Source organism: Chiloscyllium plagiosum, unplaced genomic scaffold (genome assembly GCF_037043375.1).
Source record: "Chiloscyllium plagiosum isolate Xiang-an unplaced genomic scaffold, Cpla_swu_hap1 HiC_scaffold_34, whole genome shotgun sequence".
NCBI classification, from domain to species: domain Eukaryota; kingdom Metazoa; phylum Chordata; class Chondrichthyes; order Orectolobiformes; family Hemiscylliidae; genus Chiloscyllium; species Chiloscyllium plagiosum.
Genome location: NW_028270172.1, coordinates 43,821,677 through 43,842,064, shown reverse-complemented (window position 1 = coordinate 43,842,064; position 20,388 = coordinate 43,821,677). Strand labels below are relative to the sequence as shown.

Here is a 20,388-nt window from a genome sequence, read left to right as displayed (position 1 = left end):
ATGGTCCAAGTGCAAGTTGAATTGAGGTTTTGGAGAGTTTTTCACTTTGAGGCTTAGCATGGTTTTACTCCACATTGGAGCAAATGTGCTTCATTAATGAACTACATTGCTCTATAGAAATTGCCACATCCGATTCTATCCTCAGCTTTTCACAAAATAACTTGCCACTTGCATGTAGGATCCCAGGAAACATGGTCAGATGGATACAGAATTGGCCGAGTGGCAGGAAGTAAAGGGTGATTGTCAAGGAGTGTTTTTGTGATTGGAATCCTGTGTCCAGGGCTACTCCACAATAATCCATGTTGGGTCATTTCTATTTGTAATGTATGTATCGACAATTTAGGTTTGAATGTGGGTGGGGATTGATCAGTAAGTTCGTGGCTGATACAAAACTGGTGAGGTGATCGATAGTAAGGAAGATAGCCTTAGATTACAGGAGGATATTGTTGGGTTGATCTGTAGCAAATAGAATTCAATCCAGATAGGTGTGAGGTGATGCACTCGTGCAGGACAAACAAGGTAAGGGAATTCATGATGAACAGTAGGACTCTAGGAAGCACCAAGGATCAGAGAGACTTTGGGATGCATGTTCACCAGTCTCTTAAAAAAGCAGGACAGGTAGATGAAGTCGTCATATGGGATACTTTATTTAAGTTGAAGAGCATAAAAGTTATACTGAAGCTGTATAAAATGTTGGTTAGACCACAGTGCAGTTCTGGAATCTACGTTATAGGAGAAGGTGATTGTACTGGAGAGGATCAAGGAAATGTAAAAGACTGGGATTGTTTTCCTTGAAGCAAAGGAGACTGAAGGATAAGTTTCTTATCCCCTAAGTAGAGCAAAACGTGGTCCAGTATTCCTCCTGTGGGATGCAGTGACATCCATTTGCCCCAACTAAGTCAGTACCATCCTTCAGTTGTTCTAGTCACCCTGCTGTCATTGCCCAGAAGCTATCGCAATGCCGTGAGTCATGTGCCTGTCTGGCTGCCTCCATGGAGAGTTGGATGGCTGCCATTGGGAATCTGTTCCAGCACCCTCAGGGTCTGCTGAAGTGGTCTGTATACCTGCACTTCACTACCCAGCCATCGGTCCTCAGGACCAAAGTCATGGCGACAGGGAATGGGAACCTTGCATGTACCCCAAGTACCCCTCCTCACACGGAAACATGGTAGTGCCAGGAGGTAGCCAAAAAGAGAGGAGAAACCACAGATAGGGCACTCCAAAATCTCCACTCGGCATTCCAGAGGTGGCTGGGTGCCCTACCTCCACCCAATGTGACCCCCTCTTGTTGTTGCCACCAGGGAGAGTCTGCTTGCATCTGGCAACAAACCCTCAACATGTCTGGGCTGACCATACTCAAAGGCCCCCTAGGATAGCCCAGCCAAGCTCCAGGTCCAACGGGCTCCACTGATGCTCAATTTCCCTCTGCCTCAGCTGCATAACTATGGAGTACACTAACACAAAGTGGGGGCACAGGAGAGGTTATGAGAAAGTTTATTGTGGGCACTTTGGTGGCACAGATGACAATATATTGTATGCTATTTGACATTTTTCTATAAATGGCATGATTTTGACCTTTGCCCCTCCGGTCTTAGCCTTTTGTGTAGCCCTGAATTAACTGTTCCCCCAGTATGATGCTTAGCTTCTTGGCCATGCATGATATACTGTGGATCAGTGCCTGTGTTTAGAGCCAGCTGCAGCTTGTGGAAGCAAGAGGAACAAGCTCTATACAGGAGAGTAGGTTTTGCTGACACCAATGCTCCTTGTCCTACAACATCCCTGTTCTTTCCCTGACCTCTGTGTCCAAAAGTATGTGAATGAGTTGGCCACTGATGTCTGAGGCAATGCAGCAACCAGTAAAGCCAATGCCAGTGAATGGGGACCATGCAGGTTTATATCCTTTACAGTGCCTAGGACTGTGTTTGTGTGTAATGTTATATCCCTTTTAAAGACTTCATATTAGTGAGTATTGGGGCCCACTACCTTATAGGTTGAGTCAATTTTCTTCAATATTCAAGTTGCAAAAAGTACTTCGCCAAATAAATGATCTATGAAAAGGCCAATTTATATAATCAATTTTAACTAGAAATTGGAATGTCTATTTTTTACAAAAAAGCTAAAAGTAAAGAATGAAGGTTAACATACTTAAACAGTGTCCTAAAAGATCATCTAGAAATACTCCAGATGAGAGATTCAATCTGAATGTTTTGTTCGACAAGAGTAATTAGGGATAAGGAATCAAGATGGTATAAACAGTTGAGGTGCACAACAACCATTTGTTCCCAAATGAGTTATGTTCCTATAGCGACTGAAACTGTACAATGTTCCTATTAGTGAGTTCTGTAATGATTTATAAGGAGGTTGTAATAAAGTTAAGGTTTTCCTGGGATACATTGTACTTTTAATTTTTCAAAATGTGTAGGAACTTATTTAGAGCTTTTAAACTCATCCAAATACTAAATTAAGGTTTATAAAGTTATCAGGAGCATGGATAGGGTAAATAGGCAAAGTCTTTTCCCTTGATGTAAAAGTAGTGGTCCGAAATTGCAATTTTCACTTTCAAGTTGGTGTTGCCACATTAATTATTTTTTAAAAACTGATGTATAAGATACTTAATGCCACAAAACATTCTCAGTATCTGTTTTCATGACACAAATAATTCTGCTTTCATTTTGTAACTTAGTTTTGGATTTCATTACGTTAGCAGATGTTATAGCGTATGACAGAGTATGACATTGCGTAAGAAAAACGCAATTAAACATGACTGACACCTAAAATATTATAGAGTAGCAAAATTACAACAAAAATGAGCTTGATACGAAGCATTTGACAAATGATTGAGCCCATCAGTAATGATAAAGAGTGTTCTGCTGAGTGTATAGACATTGAGGTAAGTTGAGAGAAGCCATGAAAGAAAGAATTCTTCAGATCGAATGTTGAAAATGATTTAAAATGAAACAGAAAATCATAACATTTACATCAGAAATGGTCTTGACATAACTTAGAGCGCTCCAAAGGCGTATAAAAATACAAGTAAATGAGTATTTGGGGTCATAGAGATGTACAGCATGGAAACAGACGCTTCAGTCCAACCCGTCCACACCAACCAGATATCCCAACCCAATCTTGTCCCACCTGCCGGCCCATATCCCTCCAAACCCTTCCAATTCATATACCTAAATGCCTTTTTAAATGTTGCAATTGTACCAGCCTCCACTACTTCCTCTGGCAGCTCATTCCATACACGTACCATCCTCTGTGTGAAAAAGCTGTCCCTTAGGTCTCTTTTATATCTTTCCCCTCTCACCCTAAACCTTTGCCCTCTAGTTCAGGACTCCTCCACCCCAGGGAAAAGACCTTGTCCATTTATCTTATCCATGCCCCTCAATTTTGTAAACCTCTATAAAGCCACCCCTTAGCCTCCGACACTCCAGGGAAAACAGCCCCAGCCTGTTCAGCCTCTCCTTATAGCTCAAACCCTCCAACCCTGGCAACATCCTTGTAAATCTTTTCTGAACCCTTTCAAATTTCACAACATCTTTCCAATAGGAATGAAACAAGAATTGCATGCATTATTCCAACAGTGGCCTAACCAATGTCCTGTACAGCCGCAACATGACCTCCCAATTCCTATACTCAATACTCTGACCAATAAAGGAAAGCATACCAAACGCCATCTTCACTATCCTATCTACCTGCGACTCCACTTTCAAGGAGCTATGAACCTGCACTCCAAGGTCTCTTTGTTCCAGCAACACTCCCTAGGATCTTACCATAAGGTGTATAAATCCTGCTAAGAGTTGCTTTCCCAAAATGCAGTACCTCGCATTTATCTGAATTAAACTCCCATCTGCCACTTGTCAGCCCATTGGCCTATCTGGTCCAGATCCTGTTGTAATCTGAGGTAATCCGCTTTGCTGTCCACTACACTTTTAATTTTGGTGTCATCTGCAAACTTACTAACTGTACCTTTTATGCTCACATCCAAATCATTTATATAAATGACAAAAAGTAGAGGACCCAGCACTGATCCTTGTGGCACACCACTGGTCACAGGCCTCCAGTCTGAAAAACAACCCTCCACCACCACTCACTGTCTTCTACCTTTGAGCCAGTTCTGTATCCAGATGGCTAGTTCTCCCTGTATTCCATGAGATCTAACCTTGCTAACCAGTCTCTCATGGGGAACCTTGTCAAAAGTCGTTCTGAAGTCCATACAGATCACATCCACCGCTCTGCCCTCATCAATCTTCTTTGTTACTTCTTCAAAATACTCAATCAAGTTTGTGAGACTTGATTTCCCACGCACAAAGCCATGTTGACTAACCCTAATCAGTCCTTGCCTTTCCAAATACATATACATCCTGTCCCTCAGGATTCCCTCCAACAACTTGCCTACCTCCGACGTCAGGCTCACCGGTCTGTAGTTCCCTGGCTTGTCCTTACCATCCTCCTTAAACAGGAGCACCATGTTAGCCAACCTCCAGTCTTCCGGCATCTCACCTGTGACTACTGATACAAATATCTCAGCAAGGGGCCCAGCAATCACTTCCCTAGCTTCCCACAGAGTTCTCGGGTACACCTGATCAGGTCCTGGGGATTTATCCACCTTTATGCAATTCTAGACATCTAGCACTTCCTCCTCTGTAATTTGGACATGTTTCAAGGTATCCCCATCTTTTTCCCTACATTCTATATCTTCCATATCCTTTTCCACAGTAAATACTGATGCAAAATATTCATTTAGTATCTCCCCTTTTTTTTTCTGTGGTTCCACACAAAAGCCACCTTGCTGATCTTTGAGGGGCCCTATTTGCTCCCTAGTTACCCTTTTTTGTCCTTAATATATTTGTAAAAGCCTTTGGATTCTCCTTAATTCCATTTGCCAAAGCTATCTCATGTCTCCTTTTTGCCCTCCTGATTTCCCTCTTCAGTATACTCCTACTGCCTTTATTCTCTTCTAAGGATTCACTCGATCTGTCCTGTCTATACCTGACATATGCTCCCTTCTTTAAAAAACCCCTCTATTTCTTTAGTCATCCAGCATTCCCTATACCTACCAGCCTTCCCTTTCACCCTAACAGGAATATACTTTCTCTGGATTCTTGTTATCTCATTTCTGAAGGCTTCCCATTTTCCAGCTGTCCCTTTACCTGCGAATATCTGCCCCCAATCAGCTTTCGGAAGTTCTTGCCTAATACCGTCAAAATTGGCCTTTCTCCAATTTAGAACTTCAACTTTTAGATCAGGTCTATCCTTTTCCATCACTATTTTAAATCTAATAGAATTATAGTCGCTGGCCCCAAAGTGCTCCCCCACTGACACCTCAGTCATCTGCGCTGCCTTATTTCCCAAGAGTAGGTCAAGTTTTGCACCTTCTGTCGTAGGTACATCCACATACTGAATCAGAAAATTTTCTTGTACACACTTAACAAATTCCTCTCCATCTAAACCCTTAACACTATGGCAGTCCCAGGTCTATGTTTAGAAAGTTAAAATCCCCTACCATAACTACCCTATTATTCTTACAGATAGCTGAGATCTCCTTACAAGTTTGTTTCTCAATTTCCCTCTGATAATTAGGGGGTCTATAATAAAATCCCAGTAAGGTAATCATCCCTTTCTTATTTCTCAGTTGCACCCAAATAACTTCCCTGGATGTATTTCTGGGAATATCCTCCCTCAGTACAGCTGTAATGTTATCCCTTATCAAAAACGCCACTCCCCCTCCTCCTTTGCCTCCCTTTCTGTCATTCCTGTAGCATTTGTATCCTGGAACATTAAGCTGCCAGCCCTGCCCACCTTTGAGCCATGTTTCTGTAATTACTACGATATCCCAGTCCCATGTTCCTAACCATACCCTGAGTTCATCTACTAGACAAGTATAAAGCATGGCAGGAAAATAGGGCAGTGAAACAGAGCATAATGTTTCAATCTGACGTCTTCCCTCCAAATGGTGCAACAGTCTAGCCAAGGCTTAATATCCTGCCTAATTCTTCTCTTCCTGCAGTGATAGTTCAGCTGCAGCACCAACAGACATCCCTTGCTGTCACTAGAGAGGATCCAGTTCTATCTGATTGTACATAATAATCCAGGAGACTGGATCTCGGTTACCATGGCTTCACGACGAATATGCAGTGTGTTGTTTTATTCATGGAATTCAGAATCACAGAACCTTTATGGTTCAGAAGGAAGCCATTAGCTTGCTGTCTAGTTTGGATCCCTGAACAATTTGACTTTAATCCAATGTCCAGCCTTTTCACTGAATCATTACCATCATTTCTACTGAAATATCGAATCCCCTTGAATGCCTCAATTGAACCTGCCTCCACCATACTTCCAGGCAATCGTTTCCAGAACACAACTATTGCTGTGTGGAAAAACAATTCTTACCTTGCAGATGCTTCTTTTGTAAAACACATTTTCAAACGGTGCCTTTGGTTCTTGATCCCTTTGAGAGCAGGAATAGTTTCTCACAATCTACTCTGTCCAGATCCTTCAATATTTTGAAAATTTCTATCAAATCTCCTCTTGGCCGCCTTCTCCAAGGTAAACAGTCTTAACATCTCCAGTCTATCCTTATAACTAAAGTTAAGCAGCCCTAGAATCATTCTTTTCAGGCATAAGCCCGTCATCAACAATGGTTTTCCTGATGTTGATTCTCCTGCTCCTCGGATGCTGCCTGACCAGCTGTGCTTTTCCAGCACCACACTCTTGACTCTGATCTCCAACATCTGCAGTCCTCACTTTCTCCTAGAATCATTCTTGTCAACCTATTTTGCATTCTCTCCATTGGATTCCCACCTTCCTATAGTCTGGTGCCCAGAACAGTACGCAATACTGCAGCTCAGGTTTAGATTAGATTAGGTTCCCTACAGCGTGGAAACCAGGCCTTTGGCCCAACAAGTCCATTCCGACCCTCTGAAGAGTGACCCACCCTGACTCATTTCCATACTTTTGCCCCTAACACCTATGACCAATTCACTTGAACTGCATATCCTTTTGGAATGTGAAAGGAATCAGGAGCACCCTGAGGAAACCCTCGCGGACAAAGGGGGGATGTGCAAACTCCACACAGTTGCCCGAGGCCGGAATTGAACCTGGATTCCTGGCACTGAGGCAGCAGTGCTAACCACTGAGCCATCCTGATGCCTCAGTTTAACCAGTATCTTCTACAAGTTCATTTCTGCTTAAAAGATAGTTAGGTCACAGTTAGAATATTGTATATTGTTCTGGAATCATGTTATAGAAGTAATGTTATTGCAATGGCCAGGGAGCATAGATTTAAAGTAAGGGGCAGAAGGTTTAGAGAGGATGAAAGGATTTTTGTTTACACAGACAGTGGTGGGAAGCTGGAACTCACTGCCTATAAGGATGGTAGAGACAGTGAACCTCTTAACAGTAAAGAAATATTTAGATGCGTACTTGAAATACCAGGGCAAATAAGACTGAGTTAACTGCTGAAAGATGAGATTAGAACAGTTAAATGGATGTTTTTGACTGGGGCAGACTCGATGGCTGAAGAACCTTTTCCAATGCAGTAGACCTCTATGGCTCTATGATTCTTGTAGTCTGAGCCACTATGAATTCCAGCTTACTGTACACTTTATTAACTCCTCTGTCCTGCCACTTTTAATTATTTGCGCACACATACTCCCAGGTCTCCCTGGTCTGGCATACCCTTTAAAAGTTTACCCTTAATTTTTTACTGGCTCTCCATATTTTTTGTGCCAGTGTAAATCACTGTATCTTTTTCCACATGGAACTTCACCTGAACCTAATCACCCGATCCTATTCAACCATTCCATCAAGCTGTCAATGCAGTTGAAGTTCTACACTAGTCTCCTCTCAGTTTCCAATTCCCTCCTCCAAAGTTTTCTGTCATCTGCAAACTTGAAATTGGCCACTGGGGCATGCCGCTATGAACTTGGTTCTAGCCTGAAAAATACTCATTAACCATTACTCCCTGTTTTCTGTCCTTCAGCCATATTGTTTCCAAGTTGCTAATATTCCTTTTATTCCATGCCTATACGTTTCCTCAAGTGTATTGTGTGACATTATATTGAATACATTCTGGAAGTCCATGTACACCACATCAACAAGCTTCCCCTTATCAGTCCTCTCTGTTACGCCTTAAGAAAAAACTCCAAGTTAGTTAGACATAACTTTCCCTTAACAAATTAGTGCTGACTCTTTCAAATTAACCCACATTTATTCCATGTGACTATGAATTCCTGAGTAATTATTTCTAAAATTTTCTCCACCACAAAGGTTTAACTGATCAACCTGTAATTACTGGGCTTCTCTTTACAACCTTTTTTGGTGAAGAGCATGATGTTTGCAATTCTTCATACCTCTGCATGACACTCAAACAGAAGATTGAAAGATTATTGACTGTGCCTCTATGATTTCCACTTTCTCCAATATCTTTGGATGCACTTTATCAACTTCAAGGACTGAAAGCTTTAAACTTTTCTAATGACTGAGTTTCCTCCTGTACCACCACGGCTGAGTAGCACCTGTTTTGTAGGAGAGAGACAAAGTATTAATTTAACACCTCAACCATGCTGCTTGACTCCATGTGTAAACCCTTCACTGCTGATGTGCATAAAGAACACTTTGGGATATACAAAGCTATAAATCACACAACACGAGATTATAGTCCAACAAGTTTATTTGGTAGCACTAGCCATCGGAGCAGTGCTCCTTGGACAACCACCTGATTGGTGGGAATCTGGAACTCACTGCCTATAAAGATGGTGGAGGAAGAGAACCTCTCAACATTAGTCCAACAGGTTTATTTAGAAGCACTACCTTTCGGAGGGCCAAATCATTACTTTAGGATATATCTGACATTTTTTATCGAACCTCTGTTTCTTTTATTTGCTTTTTTACCTCTCTTCAATAGTTTCTGTATTCAATTTGGCTCTCATTTGTATTTACTACTAGGAATATGTCATAAGCACACTTTCCTCCTTTTCTATCTACCTCCTTTGCCATCCAGGGAGCTGTGGATTTGTTTGTCCTGTCTTTCCCTTTCAAGGGAATATAACTTGACTGTGCCTGATCAATCTCTGCTTTGAAGGTAGTGTTTGTCCCACCAAACATTGTCCTAGACTCTCTGCCCAGCCTCATTCTATCCTATTGAAGCCAGCTCTCCACCAATTGATGACTTCAAATCTGACATAACCAATGTCATTGCCATTCTTATCCCAAACCTTCTGATAAGGGGATCACTGTCCCTGAAATGTTCCCATCCTGTCACTTGATCTGCATAGCCCATTACATTCCCAAGATCGAGAATTCTAGCAGGACTTGCTTTCTTGTTGGACGTATACCTCAAAGAAATTCTCCTAATCAAAATCCAGGGATGCTTGCCCTTTGCTGCCTCTTAAACTACCACTATCCCAATTTGCATGTATGTATAATTAAAATCTCCCAATTCAATCATGGGAAAACAGAAGCAGCAATTTCTGAAAATACACAACAGATCTTTCAGCATTTTAACAAAGAAAGGATCTAAGTTAGAATTCTGCATATCAATCCTTCACCCAAGAACTTCCATTTAAAATAAATCTGACCAAAATACTACATAGCCATTTTTGTTTCAGATGCTTTGTGTTTCCAGTATTTACAATTTAGAGTGGGTGCACGTATTGTGATTAATATTGTTTATAATTTCATTGTTCCTTCACTACACCTTTATTGAGCTTTTAATTTGCTTCAAATCCTTGCTGCATTATATTTGTGGTTTGAGAATTAACCTCCAGCACAACTTACCAACGCATTCTACCATCCATAGGAAGCAGGTTCATGCCATGGTATTTTACTGTCTCTCATCTTCTCAAGTTTATTGAATAGAAGCTGAAAAAATCTGGTGTAGGTGGAATGAGATGTTCATGGAAATATTTGAAGCTACTGCCTCATCCACCAGCTTTTGATTAAAGGTGGCAATGATTTGGAAGTACATGTCTGATCCAGCCCTTTTGTTAAAGATTGGTCATGTGTAGATGTGAGGAGAAAGTGAGGTCTGCAGATGCTGGAGATCAAAGTTGAAACTTTATTGCTGGAACAGCACAGCAGGTCAGGCAGCATCCAGGGAACAGGAGATTCGACGTTTCAGGCACAGGCCTGAAGAAGGGCCTGTGCCCGAAACGTCGAATCTCCTGTTCCCTGGATGCTGCCTGACCTGCTGTGCTGTTCCAGCAATAAAGTTTCAACATGTGTAGATGTGAGCCTAAGAAGAGAAAGATAATTTCTTCAGCTAGAGAGTGGTGGGCCTGTGGAATTCATTGCCTTAGAGCACAGTGGAAGCCGGGACGTTAAATGTCTTCAAGTCAGAGGTTAATAAATTCTTCATCTCACACGGAATTAAGGACTATGGGGAGAGTGTAGATAAGTGGTGTTGAAATGCCCATCAGCCATTATTAAATGGTGGAGTGGACTCAGTGGGCTGAATGGCCTTACTTCACTCCTATGTCTTATGGTCTTAAATCTCTTTTGAATTACATAACCTCATTTTTTTTTTCTAGCTATTATAAACCATATGTAAACCAACAGTTACAGAATTACCAGCTTCTAGAGTTCTCCCCACTAAGTCTGAAAACATTTCTAGATTTAATAATTTGGGCACCATGTCCATCCATTATACAATACAGCAAATGAACAGGCCCTTCAGCCCACCAAGCATACGCCGATTCCCAGTCCTTACTTAGATCTGCTACTTATTGGGCGGCACGGTGGCACAGTGGTTAGCACTGCTGCCTCACAGCGCCTGAGACCTGGGTTCAATTCCCGCCTCAGGCGACTGACTGTGTGGAGTTTGCACGTTCTCCCCGTGTCTGCGTGGGTTTCCTCCGGGTGCTCCGGTTTCCTCCCATAGTCCAAAGATGTGCAGGTCAGGTGAATTGGCCATGCTAAATTGCCCGTAGTGTTAGGTAAGGGGTAAATGTAGGGGCATGAGTGGGTTGCGCTTCGGCGGGTCGGTGTGGACTTGTTGGGCCGAAGGGCCTGTTTCCACGCTGTAATGTAATCTAATCTAATCTTATTGCCCATGTGCAATATCTATCCCTCTGTTCATCTCATGTTCATGTGTCTATCAAGATCAAGATACAGCTGAAACCTTACTAACATAACTGCTTCCACCACCTCCACTGCATCCCAGATACCCACTACCGTCTTTATTAAAACATTTCCTTGCACTTATCCCCTAAACCTTCCCCTCTCACCTTGAACCTGTGACCTCTTTGCATTTGACCTTTCTATCCTAGGAAAAAGCCTTGACCATCCATCTTATCTATGCCTCTCATAATTTTGTAGACCTTTATCAGGTGGCCCTGCAGCCTCCGTCTTTCCAGTGAAAGTAATCAGAGTTCATCCAACCTCTCCTCATAACAAAAACCCTGCTGGCACCTTCCTGGTAAACCTTCTCTAAGCTGAAAATGTGTTGCTGGAAAAGTGCAGCAGGTCAGGCAGCATCCAAAGAGCAGGAAATTGACGTTTTGGGCATGAGCCCTTCTTCAGGAAAGCTAGGAAACCTTCTCTGAACCCTTTTCAAATCTTAAACGTCCTCCTGGTAGTGTGGTGACCAGAACTGCACACAGTATTCCAAATGTGGCCTAACTAAAGCTCTGTACAACTGTAACATAACCTGCCAACTTTTATATCCGATGCCCTGACCAATGAAAGCAAGCGTGCTGTCTGCCGCCTTGACTACCTTATCCATCTGTGTTGCCATTTTCAAGGATCTATGGGTCTGTATACCCAGATCCTTCTGTATGTCAATGCTCATAAGGTTTCTGCCATTTATTGTATAATTCACACCTGAATTTGATTTCCAAAATGCATCACTTCACATTTGTCCAGATTAAACTCGATCTGCCAGTTCTTTGCAAATATCTGCAATCTATTTATATTCCACTGTATCCTTTGTTTAATATCTGTAATGCCACCAATTTTTGTGTCATCCACAAACTTACTAATCAGACCACCTACATTTTCTTCCAGATCGTAATATATATATATATTACAAACAACGAGGATCCCAGCACTGATCCCTGCAGAGCATCACTAGTTACTGATCTCCATTCCGAAACTCCACTCTTTCCACCACTATTTTGCCCTCTCTGACCAAGCCAGTTTTGTATCTATCTCACCAACTCACCCCAGATCCCTCAAGACTCTATCTCCTGTACCAGCCTGCCATGAGATACCTTATCAAATATGTTTCTGAAGTCCATGCAGATAATATCCACTGCCATTCCCTCATCAATCATTCTTGTCACCTCCTGAAAAAACTCAATCAAGTTGGTGAGACACAACCTTCCCACACAAACCCATGCTGCTAATCATTAATAAGTCCATTTTTTTCCAAATGTGAATAAATCCTGTCTCAGTAGCTTCTCCAACAGATTCCCCACCACTGACATCAGACTCGCTGGCGTGTAATTACCTGGATTATCTCTGTTTCCCTTCTTAAACAAAAGAACAACATTAGCCAATCTCCAGTCCTCTGAAACCTCACCTCAGGCCAAGGAGAATGCAAAGATATCTGCTAAGTCCCCAGCTATTACCTTAGTTACTTCCCACAGGATCCTGGGATTGATCCCGTCTGGCCCTGGGATTTGTATATGTTAATGTATTTCAAGACACCCAACGCTTCCTCCTTCGTTATATTGACCTGCCCAAAAGTGTTCATATACTTTTCCCAAACCTCGATATCCCTCTCTTCAGTGAATACTGATGTAAAGACTCATTAAGGATTTCACCCATTTCCTCTGGTTCCACCTGTAACCTCCCTCCTTTATCTTTGAGTGCGCCTACCCTTTCCCTACCCTCTTGCTTCTAATGTATGGATAAAATGCCTTGGGATTCTCCTTAACCCTGCTGGGCCAGGGACATTTCCTAGCACCTTTTAGCCCTCTTAACACCCCATCTGTGTTCCTTCCTACTTTCTCTATATTTTTCAAGGACTTTGTCTGTTTTTAGTTGTCTAGACCTGAGGTATGCTACCTTTTTTTTGACCAAACTGATAACCTCTCCTGTCATCCAAGGGTCCAGAATCCTGCCACACCTGTCCTTAATTTTCACAGGAACATGCCTGCCCTGCTGTCTAATCAACTGGTCCTTAACAGATGTGGATTTACTCTCAAACGGCCACTCCCAATCAGCGTTCTCCTATTCTTGCTTAATTCGGTTATAGTTGGCCTTCCCCTAACTTAAAAACACCATTTGAGGTCCATTCTTATCCTTATCCATAAATATACAAAAACTTATGGAATTATGGTCACTATTCCCAAAATGTTCATCCACTGAAACTTTGATCATCTGACTGGGCTCATTTCCCAATATGAGGTCTAGTAGGGCCCCCTCTCTCAATGAACTATCCACATGAGTGCTTCAAAAAACCCTCCTGGACAAGTCTATAGTACAATCCCACCATTGTGATTGCATCCTCCCTATTCCTGAGCTCTACCCATAATGCCTCACTGCAAGATCCCTCCAAGGTGTCCTCCCTCAATGCAGCTGTGATATGCTCCCTAACCAGTATTGTAACTCACTCACCTCTTTTGCTTCCTCCTCTATCGTGTCTAAAACATCAATATCCCAGAACGTTAAGCTGCCAATCCTGTCCCCCTTTCAACCATGTCCTGATGGTAGCAACATCATCAGAATTGCATGCTTTAATCCAGGCTCTAAGTTCATCTATTTTACCTATTAAACTTCTTGCATTGAAGTGAAGTACAGTCGAAGCCTCCAGTTCTACTGAAATCAGCAACATCTCCCTGATTGCTTCTCTCCTTTGCTATATTTGCCTTAGACTCAAGCTCGCTCTGGGTTTCTCTACTTATTGACCTGCTGCTCTCATTCCCACCCTGCTACCACACTAGTTTAAACACTTTCAGGTGGCACTATCACACTTCCTTGTCAGGATGTTAGTCCACTTGCACTTTAGGTGGAAGCTGTCCTTTTTGTGCAGGTCCCACATTCCCTGTAAGACATCCCAGTGGTCCACGTTTTTGAAGCCCTCCCCCTACTCTAGCTTTTTAGCCACATGTTTAATTTTACTCTGTTTCTGTTCATAGCCTCAGTAGCATATGGCACGGGAAATATTCCTGACATTACTACCCTAGAGGTCCTGCTTTTTATTTTACTACCAAATTCCCAGAATTGTCATTTCAGGACCCTGTCACTCTTCCTAGCTATGTCATTTGGACAATGATTTCTGTCTGTTTTCCCTCCTGTTTCAGGATGTCCTGTACCCACTCAGACATCCATGACCCTGGTTCCAGGGAGGCAACATACCATCCCAGAGTCTTTTTCGCAGTCACAGAATCGCTTACCTGTTGCCCAGGGGCTATCAAATCTCCAATTACTATTGCTCTGCTATGCTTTGTCCCTCCCCTCTGCACAGAGCCAGCTGTGGTGCCAGTGCTCTTGCTGCTGCTGCTGCTGTCACCTGATGGGCCAACCTCCTCATCAGTATCCCAAATGGAAAATTTGTTTGATAGGAGGACAGCTGCAGGGGATTCCTGCACTGACTGATGGTCCTGTCTAACAGTCACCCATGTATCATCTTGGACTTTGGGGTTGTGACTATATTTCTACCATTTCTGTCGATGATACTCTGCAGCATTTGTGTGCTCTTTGTTATCTCCAACTGCAGCTTAAGCTGATCCATTCATTAGGTGAGCAGCTCAAGCTGGGTATACTTGCTGCTGATTTAATTGCTGTCAGCACCCACGAGCATACTTCGCAGTTGGAACACACAACCCCACCAACTGACATGACTAACCCTCTACTGGCTGTTAGTTTGCAAGTTACTTTTTAGGTAGCTAATTAAAATTTATCATTATTACTTTCGAACATAGCCTTCCGGCCCCCAACTTACTATCTGAACTCACTGAACTATCCAGAAGATGAATTAACCGTACTCTGTAATGAAGTAAAATTCCTTCACCTGGAGCACCAAGGGGATGAATGGGTTAACACAAACTAGCAACTGCTCAGCACTGACTAAGCAGAAATTCTGCTCCCTTTTCCCACTCTCTGGGCTACATCGCCACCTGTACTTTACTCCTTCCCTCACCCCTACCTTTTCTCTAGTATATATTCCAACCTTTTCCTAGCTACAATCAATTCTGAAGAAGGGTCACTAGACTCTCAAAATGTTAATTCTGCTTTCTCTCCACAGTGCTGCCTGACCTGCTGGGTTTTTTCGGCAATTTTTTATTTTGTTAATGAATTTTTGTCGTAGGATCTTCAAATGAACAATACTTTCGTTTAGGTTGTATCTAAAGAAATGTGCTGGTATTTGTGTTAAGTTGATTTGTATTCCATGTATGCTGTAGACATTTCTAAGTTTGAATTCTGACCTGCTGGATTGAACTGGTGGACTTTTCAGCATTTCAACTTCACCCACTGAGTGTTTTTATTTTCCCATTGCACAGTGAGACAAGAATGGATTTCAAAACTTAAGTTGCTTTAGGACTAGGTGTGATAATAATCTTAGTCTTTCAAACCTTCAGTGTAAAATTTAGTTTTCTGAACATGTTCTGATGCTCATTGTCATTTCATGTACCTATTTTGTCAGCTATTTTATGTTTTTTTTTGATGCGCTTCACTGTAGTATTTTCTTCTTCTTTCTTTTAAAAATTACCAGTACGCCAAAGCTCTGTGTCAGAAACAAGTTCCAGGCAAAGTCCACGCTCTGAGGATGGCAAACCAGGCCGGTTTTCAGAAGATCAAGAATTGCGAGGAAAGGAGAAGATGCCCAAGAGAGAGCGACAGCATTCAAGAGTGGAGGGAAAGAATGGCAGCAAGTCCAGTGATTCTGGAGAGGAAGGAGACAAAGACTACATATTTGTATAGGGGCTTTTGGATTAGGAGGTTGCGCAGCACAAGAGCACACAGTGATATGAATAATCAGGGTGTAAAGATGATCTGAGATGTTTCTACTCACCAGCCAGCCATCAAATTAAAACTTATCAAAACTGGAAAATGGCATTTAGATTCCTGCTTTGAAAGCAATCTTTTTTCTTATAAAAGAAAGGCTTGGTTCTTTAAAAGATTGTTTGTTTGTTTGTTTGTTTATTACATTTATTTGCTGCATGCGTAATATTTTTCTCTTATCCCTGTGGTTCCTATCTTTTCCTTCTTCATTCTTCCCTGCTTCCCACCTCTGACAAACTGACATTCCTTTTTATTTTTAAATTTTGCTCCCATACTTGCAAATGTTGGCAGTTTTTCTCATATATCGGATTTCTGTTAACCAGCTGCCGTGGGAAGACATGCCTTGTACAAAGACATCATAAACCAAGCAACCAAACTGGAATCTTTTTAAGGGCAGCTTCTGTACAATGAACAGCAAGCTTATGGATGTACTCCTGTGTGCTTACTTGTGTGTCAGATGTGCATGCAAGATATAATCCTGTATGCATTTGAGTAAAATAATGATACTAACTGAGCACAGTAAAGGACTAAATTTGTATAATTTATTATAAATAAAAGAGGAGCTTGGGTAGGTGTTTGTAATCATCTAACAGGGCATATTTTAGCCGCCAGGTGTACAGATAATCCATTTCAGATTATTAAATCTGTTTTCACAAACATTGCCATAAGCACAATGAGCAAGAATATGTGGGGATGGTGGGTCCATCATGTGGGGTGTAATGTTTAGCAGTTTCATGCTAATGGACTGTTGGAACTGGGAAGTTTATTTTTTATGTTAATCATTAGGCTAACTGATGATCTGTTTATCTACTTGCTTTTACATCTGAAATTATCTAATCATTATGCCTTCCAGTGGCATATATTGCTCTCTGTAAGTTAGTTCAGTGTAGAGGGGATTTCTTTCTGTATATATTTGTACCAATAAAGAGAATGATTCTACTATTCTGTTGCCTTTGTATTGTAAAGAAAGTGATTATGGACACAGCTTTCAATTATAATGAACTCGATGCAGTCAGGGAATTAAACAAGGAGCTATAGGAATGATATTTGTTCGCTTTGAGATTAATGTTGAAATTAATTGTGACTAATCTATGTATGTTATCCTTCACGTGCATTGTGGTTCAGGATAATTTTGCACTGATAATTTTGTATTTCTTGCCATCTAAAATCTACATCCCCGTAATATTTGTTTTTGTGGATTGTGGGTTCAAAGACTAAAAATAATTCCAGTCGAGGTAAAATAAAATTGGAGTTTACTCATTCAGTTAAGCAGATAATCACTGATACCACAGCCAGAAGTAATCAACATTGTTATTAAACTATTTCTGGATGAAGAGAATTAGATTTACAACACAAATAGAGATCATTTACTCTGTCTCCTCATTGGTTTATTTGGTTCCATTGCAACAGCAATGATTCGGTGTTGACTTTATTGCGTATTTTAATGCTACTTTAAAGTAGCAATGTGTACCATCCAGAAAATGCACCCCAGCAACTTGCCAAGGCTGAAGACAAGCTAGTGATCTCCACACCATGAAGACCACCTATGCATTGGTTGATCATCAGCTAGAACGTCCCCCACCAAAACATATATCAAGCAATCCGACTTGAAATGACATTACCATTCCTTGGATGCTGCAGAGTGAAAATTCTGGAACTCCTTCCCTAACAGAGTTCCCCACATCGCAGGCTGGAACAGTTTAAGAGACATCTTACTACCATCTTTTTGAGAATACTAATGGATGGACAACCAATGCTGCTCTTACAGACAATGTACAAACTTGGTGCATTTATTTTAATTACTGGTTTAGAGCTTCTCATGGTGTTAAAAAGCAAAGGAGTGTTAATTAACTATTAGCTGTGGCTGAATGTTAATTTGCTTCATATTTTCTATACCTATTATTGTTAATATAACCTGCTCATTTAAGTCTAACATAGCCAGCTTCCAGGAATCAACTCTTGCAGTAAAGTAGTAGAATTTAAGGCAGGTTTACTGAAGAACTGGAATTTCAGCCTTGAGTCAGTGTTGGTAGTCTTGCTGAAGTCAAAAGGTCATGGGTTCAAGCTCCACTCCAAATATTTGAGAGCGTGTCTGGTTTGACATTGAAGTGATCACAGGTTGGAGTTGCTATTCTTAGAGATGTTGAACTGAAGATTAATCAGGTTGGCTGTGAAAAAAAAACTCTACCTAGTTCTGAAAAGTGCAAGATCAAGCATTTTCTGGTGTCTTGACTAATATTCATACTTGAATCAAAACCACTGACTTGTCCTTAATTTATCTCCCAGTTGTTTGTGGGACATTACTGTGGAGATAACCTGCTATGTTTACTTGTATTTCAACAGTGAATGTATTTCAGGAGTACTTGAGTATTGGAGTGCTTTGGGATTACCTGATAAGACACTGTATAAATACATATTCTTTCACTGTACAGAGAAAATGTCAGACCAACAGTTCATCCATATCCTACGATCAGAAGTAACAAAATAACCATATTCAATGTTTGGTGAAATTAAAACAGAATGATGAATTTAGTTTAGCAAGGGAAAATTTGTTTGTTAGTTCAGTCAGGCAGAACTGAACACTGTTGAGGATGTCAACAGTGCGATTTGGTGTGGGTTTTTTCTTTGTCACAAGCCGGTTTTGAAATTAATTACAGCAAGCATCTATAATTTCATTTTCTACACGCTCTAATTGAATAGCTTATACCAAAATATTAGATTCACTGTATGTAAAATAAAATCTCTTCATGGTCTGTACTAGGTCTTGTTTCAATATAAAGTATTTTCAATCCACTCATAGAACATCAAACATGACAGCACAGTACAGGCCCTTCAACACTCTATGTTGTGCTGACCTGTGAAACCAATCTAAAGCCCACCTAACCTACCCTATTCCATTATTATTCATATGCTTATCCAATGACCATTTAAATGCTCTTAATGTTGGCAAGAGCAACTCCTGTTGCAGGCAGGGGATTCCACACCTTTACTACTCTCTGAGTAAAGAACCTACCTTTGACATCTGTCCTATATCTACCACCCCTCAATTTAAAGCTGTGTCCCCTTGTGCTAGCCATCACCATCCGAGGAAAAAGGTTCTCACTGCCTACTCTATCTAATCCTCTGATCATCTTGTGTGCCTCTATTAAGTCACCTCTTAACCTTCTCTTTAACAAAAACAGCTTCAAGTCTCTCAACCTTTACTCCATACCAGGCAACATACTGGCAAATCTCCTCTGAACCCTTCCCAATGCTCGCACAACCTTCCTATACTGCAGTGACCAAACCTCCCAACTGCGGCAGAATGAGAGTTTTGTACAGCTACAACATGACCTTATGACTCTGAAACTCAATCCCTCTGCCAATAAAAGCTAACACAATGTATGCCGCCTTAACAACCCTATCAACCTGGGTGGCAATTTTCAGGGACACAGATCTATCTGCTCACCTATGCTACCAAGAGCATTACCATTAGCCCAGCACTCTGTATTGCTGTTGCTCCTTCCAAAGTAAATTATCTCAGACTTTTCCAAATTAAACTCAATTTGCCACCTCTCAGCCAGCTCTGCAGCTTATATATGTCCCTCTGTAACCTGCAACATCCTTCTGCACTGTCCACACCGCTACTGACTTTAGGTTCATCCATAAATTTATTAACCCATCCTTCTATGCCCTCATCCAGGTCACTCAAAAATAACAAACAGTAGTAGCCCCAAAACAGATCCTATGCGCTACCCCACTAGTAACTGAACTACAGGATAAACATTTTCCATCAATCACCACCCTCTGTCATCATAAAGCTAGGAAAATTCTGATCCAAACCGCTAAATCACCCTCAATCCCATGCCTCCCTATTTTCTGCAATAGCCTATTGTGGGAATGCTTTACTGAAATCCATATACACCACATCAACTGCTTTACCCTCATCCACCCATTTGGTCACCTTCTCAAACAACTCTAAGGTTTGTGAGGCACAACCTACCCTTCACAAAACCATGTTGACTATCCCTAATCAAATTATTCATTTCTGGATTATTATAAATCTATCTGTTATAGTCTTTTCCAAAACTTTGCCCACAACAGAAGTAAGGCTCACTGGTCTATAATTACCATGGTTGTCTCCACTCGTCTCCTTGAACAGAAATGGCTGAGGATGATGTGATGTATCCAGAGGTTGGTGGTGTGTAGGGTGAGGACCAGGGGGTTCTGTCCTTATTACGGGACAGAAGTGTGGGTAGTAGATGAGATACACTGAAGGAAAGAGCTGGCCATAACAAGAACAGACACCCACAGGTCCTCACCTTCCACCCCACCATCCTCTGGATACATGGCATCATCCTCAACCACCTACAAACGGACCCAACTACCAGACATATATTTCCTTCCCTATCCCTATCTGTGTTCTGTAGAGACTAACCCCTCCACGCCCCCCACCAT

General features: G+C 41.5%; 1 protein-coding gene across 8 annotated transcripts in view; it reads left to right on the top strand.

The window, feature by feature from the left end:
* LOC122564345 (F-actin-uncapping protein LRRC16A-like) overlaps positions 1 to 18,704 on the top strand; it is a 472,988-nt gene extending 454,284 nt beyond the window's left edge. For all 8 annotated transcript variants that reach the window (XM_087978643.1, XM_087978642.1, XM_087978641.1 and 5 more), the window contains one exon: positions 15,662 to 18,704. In XM_087978643.1, coding sequence (XP_087834769.1) covers positions 15,662 to 15,870 — 209 coding nt within the window. In that variant the 3' untranslated portion in view covers positions 15,871 to 18,704. The remainder of the gene's footprint in view (positions 1 to 15,661) is intronic.
* Positions 18,705 to 20,388: the final 1,684 nt, after the last annotated feature.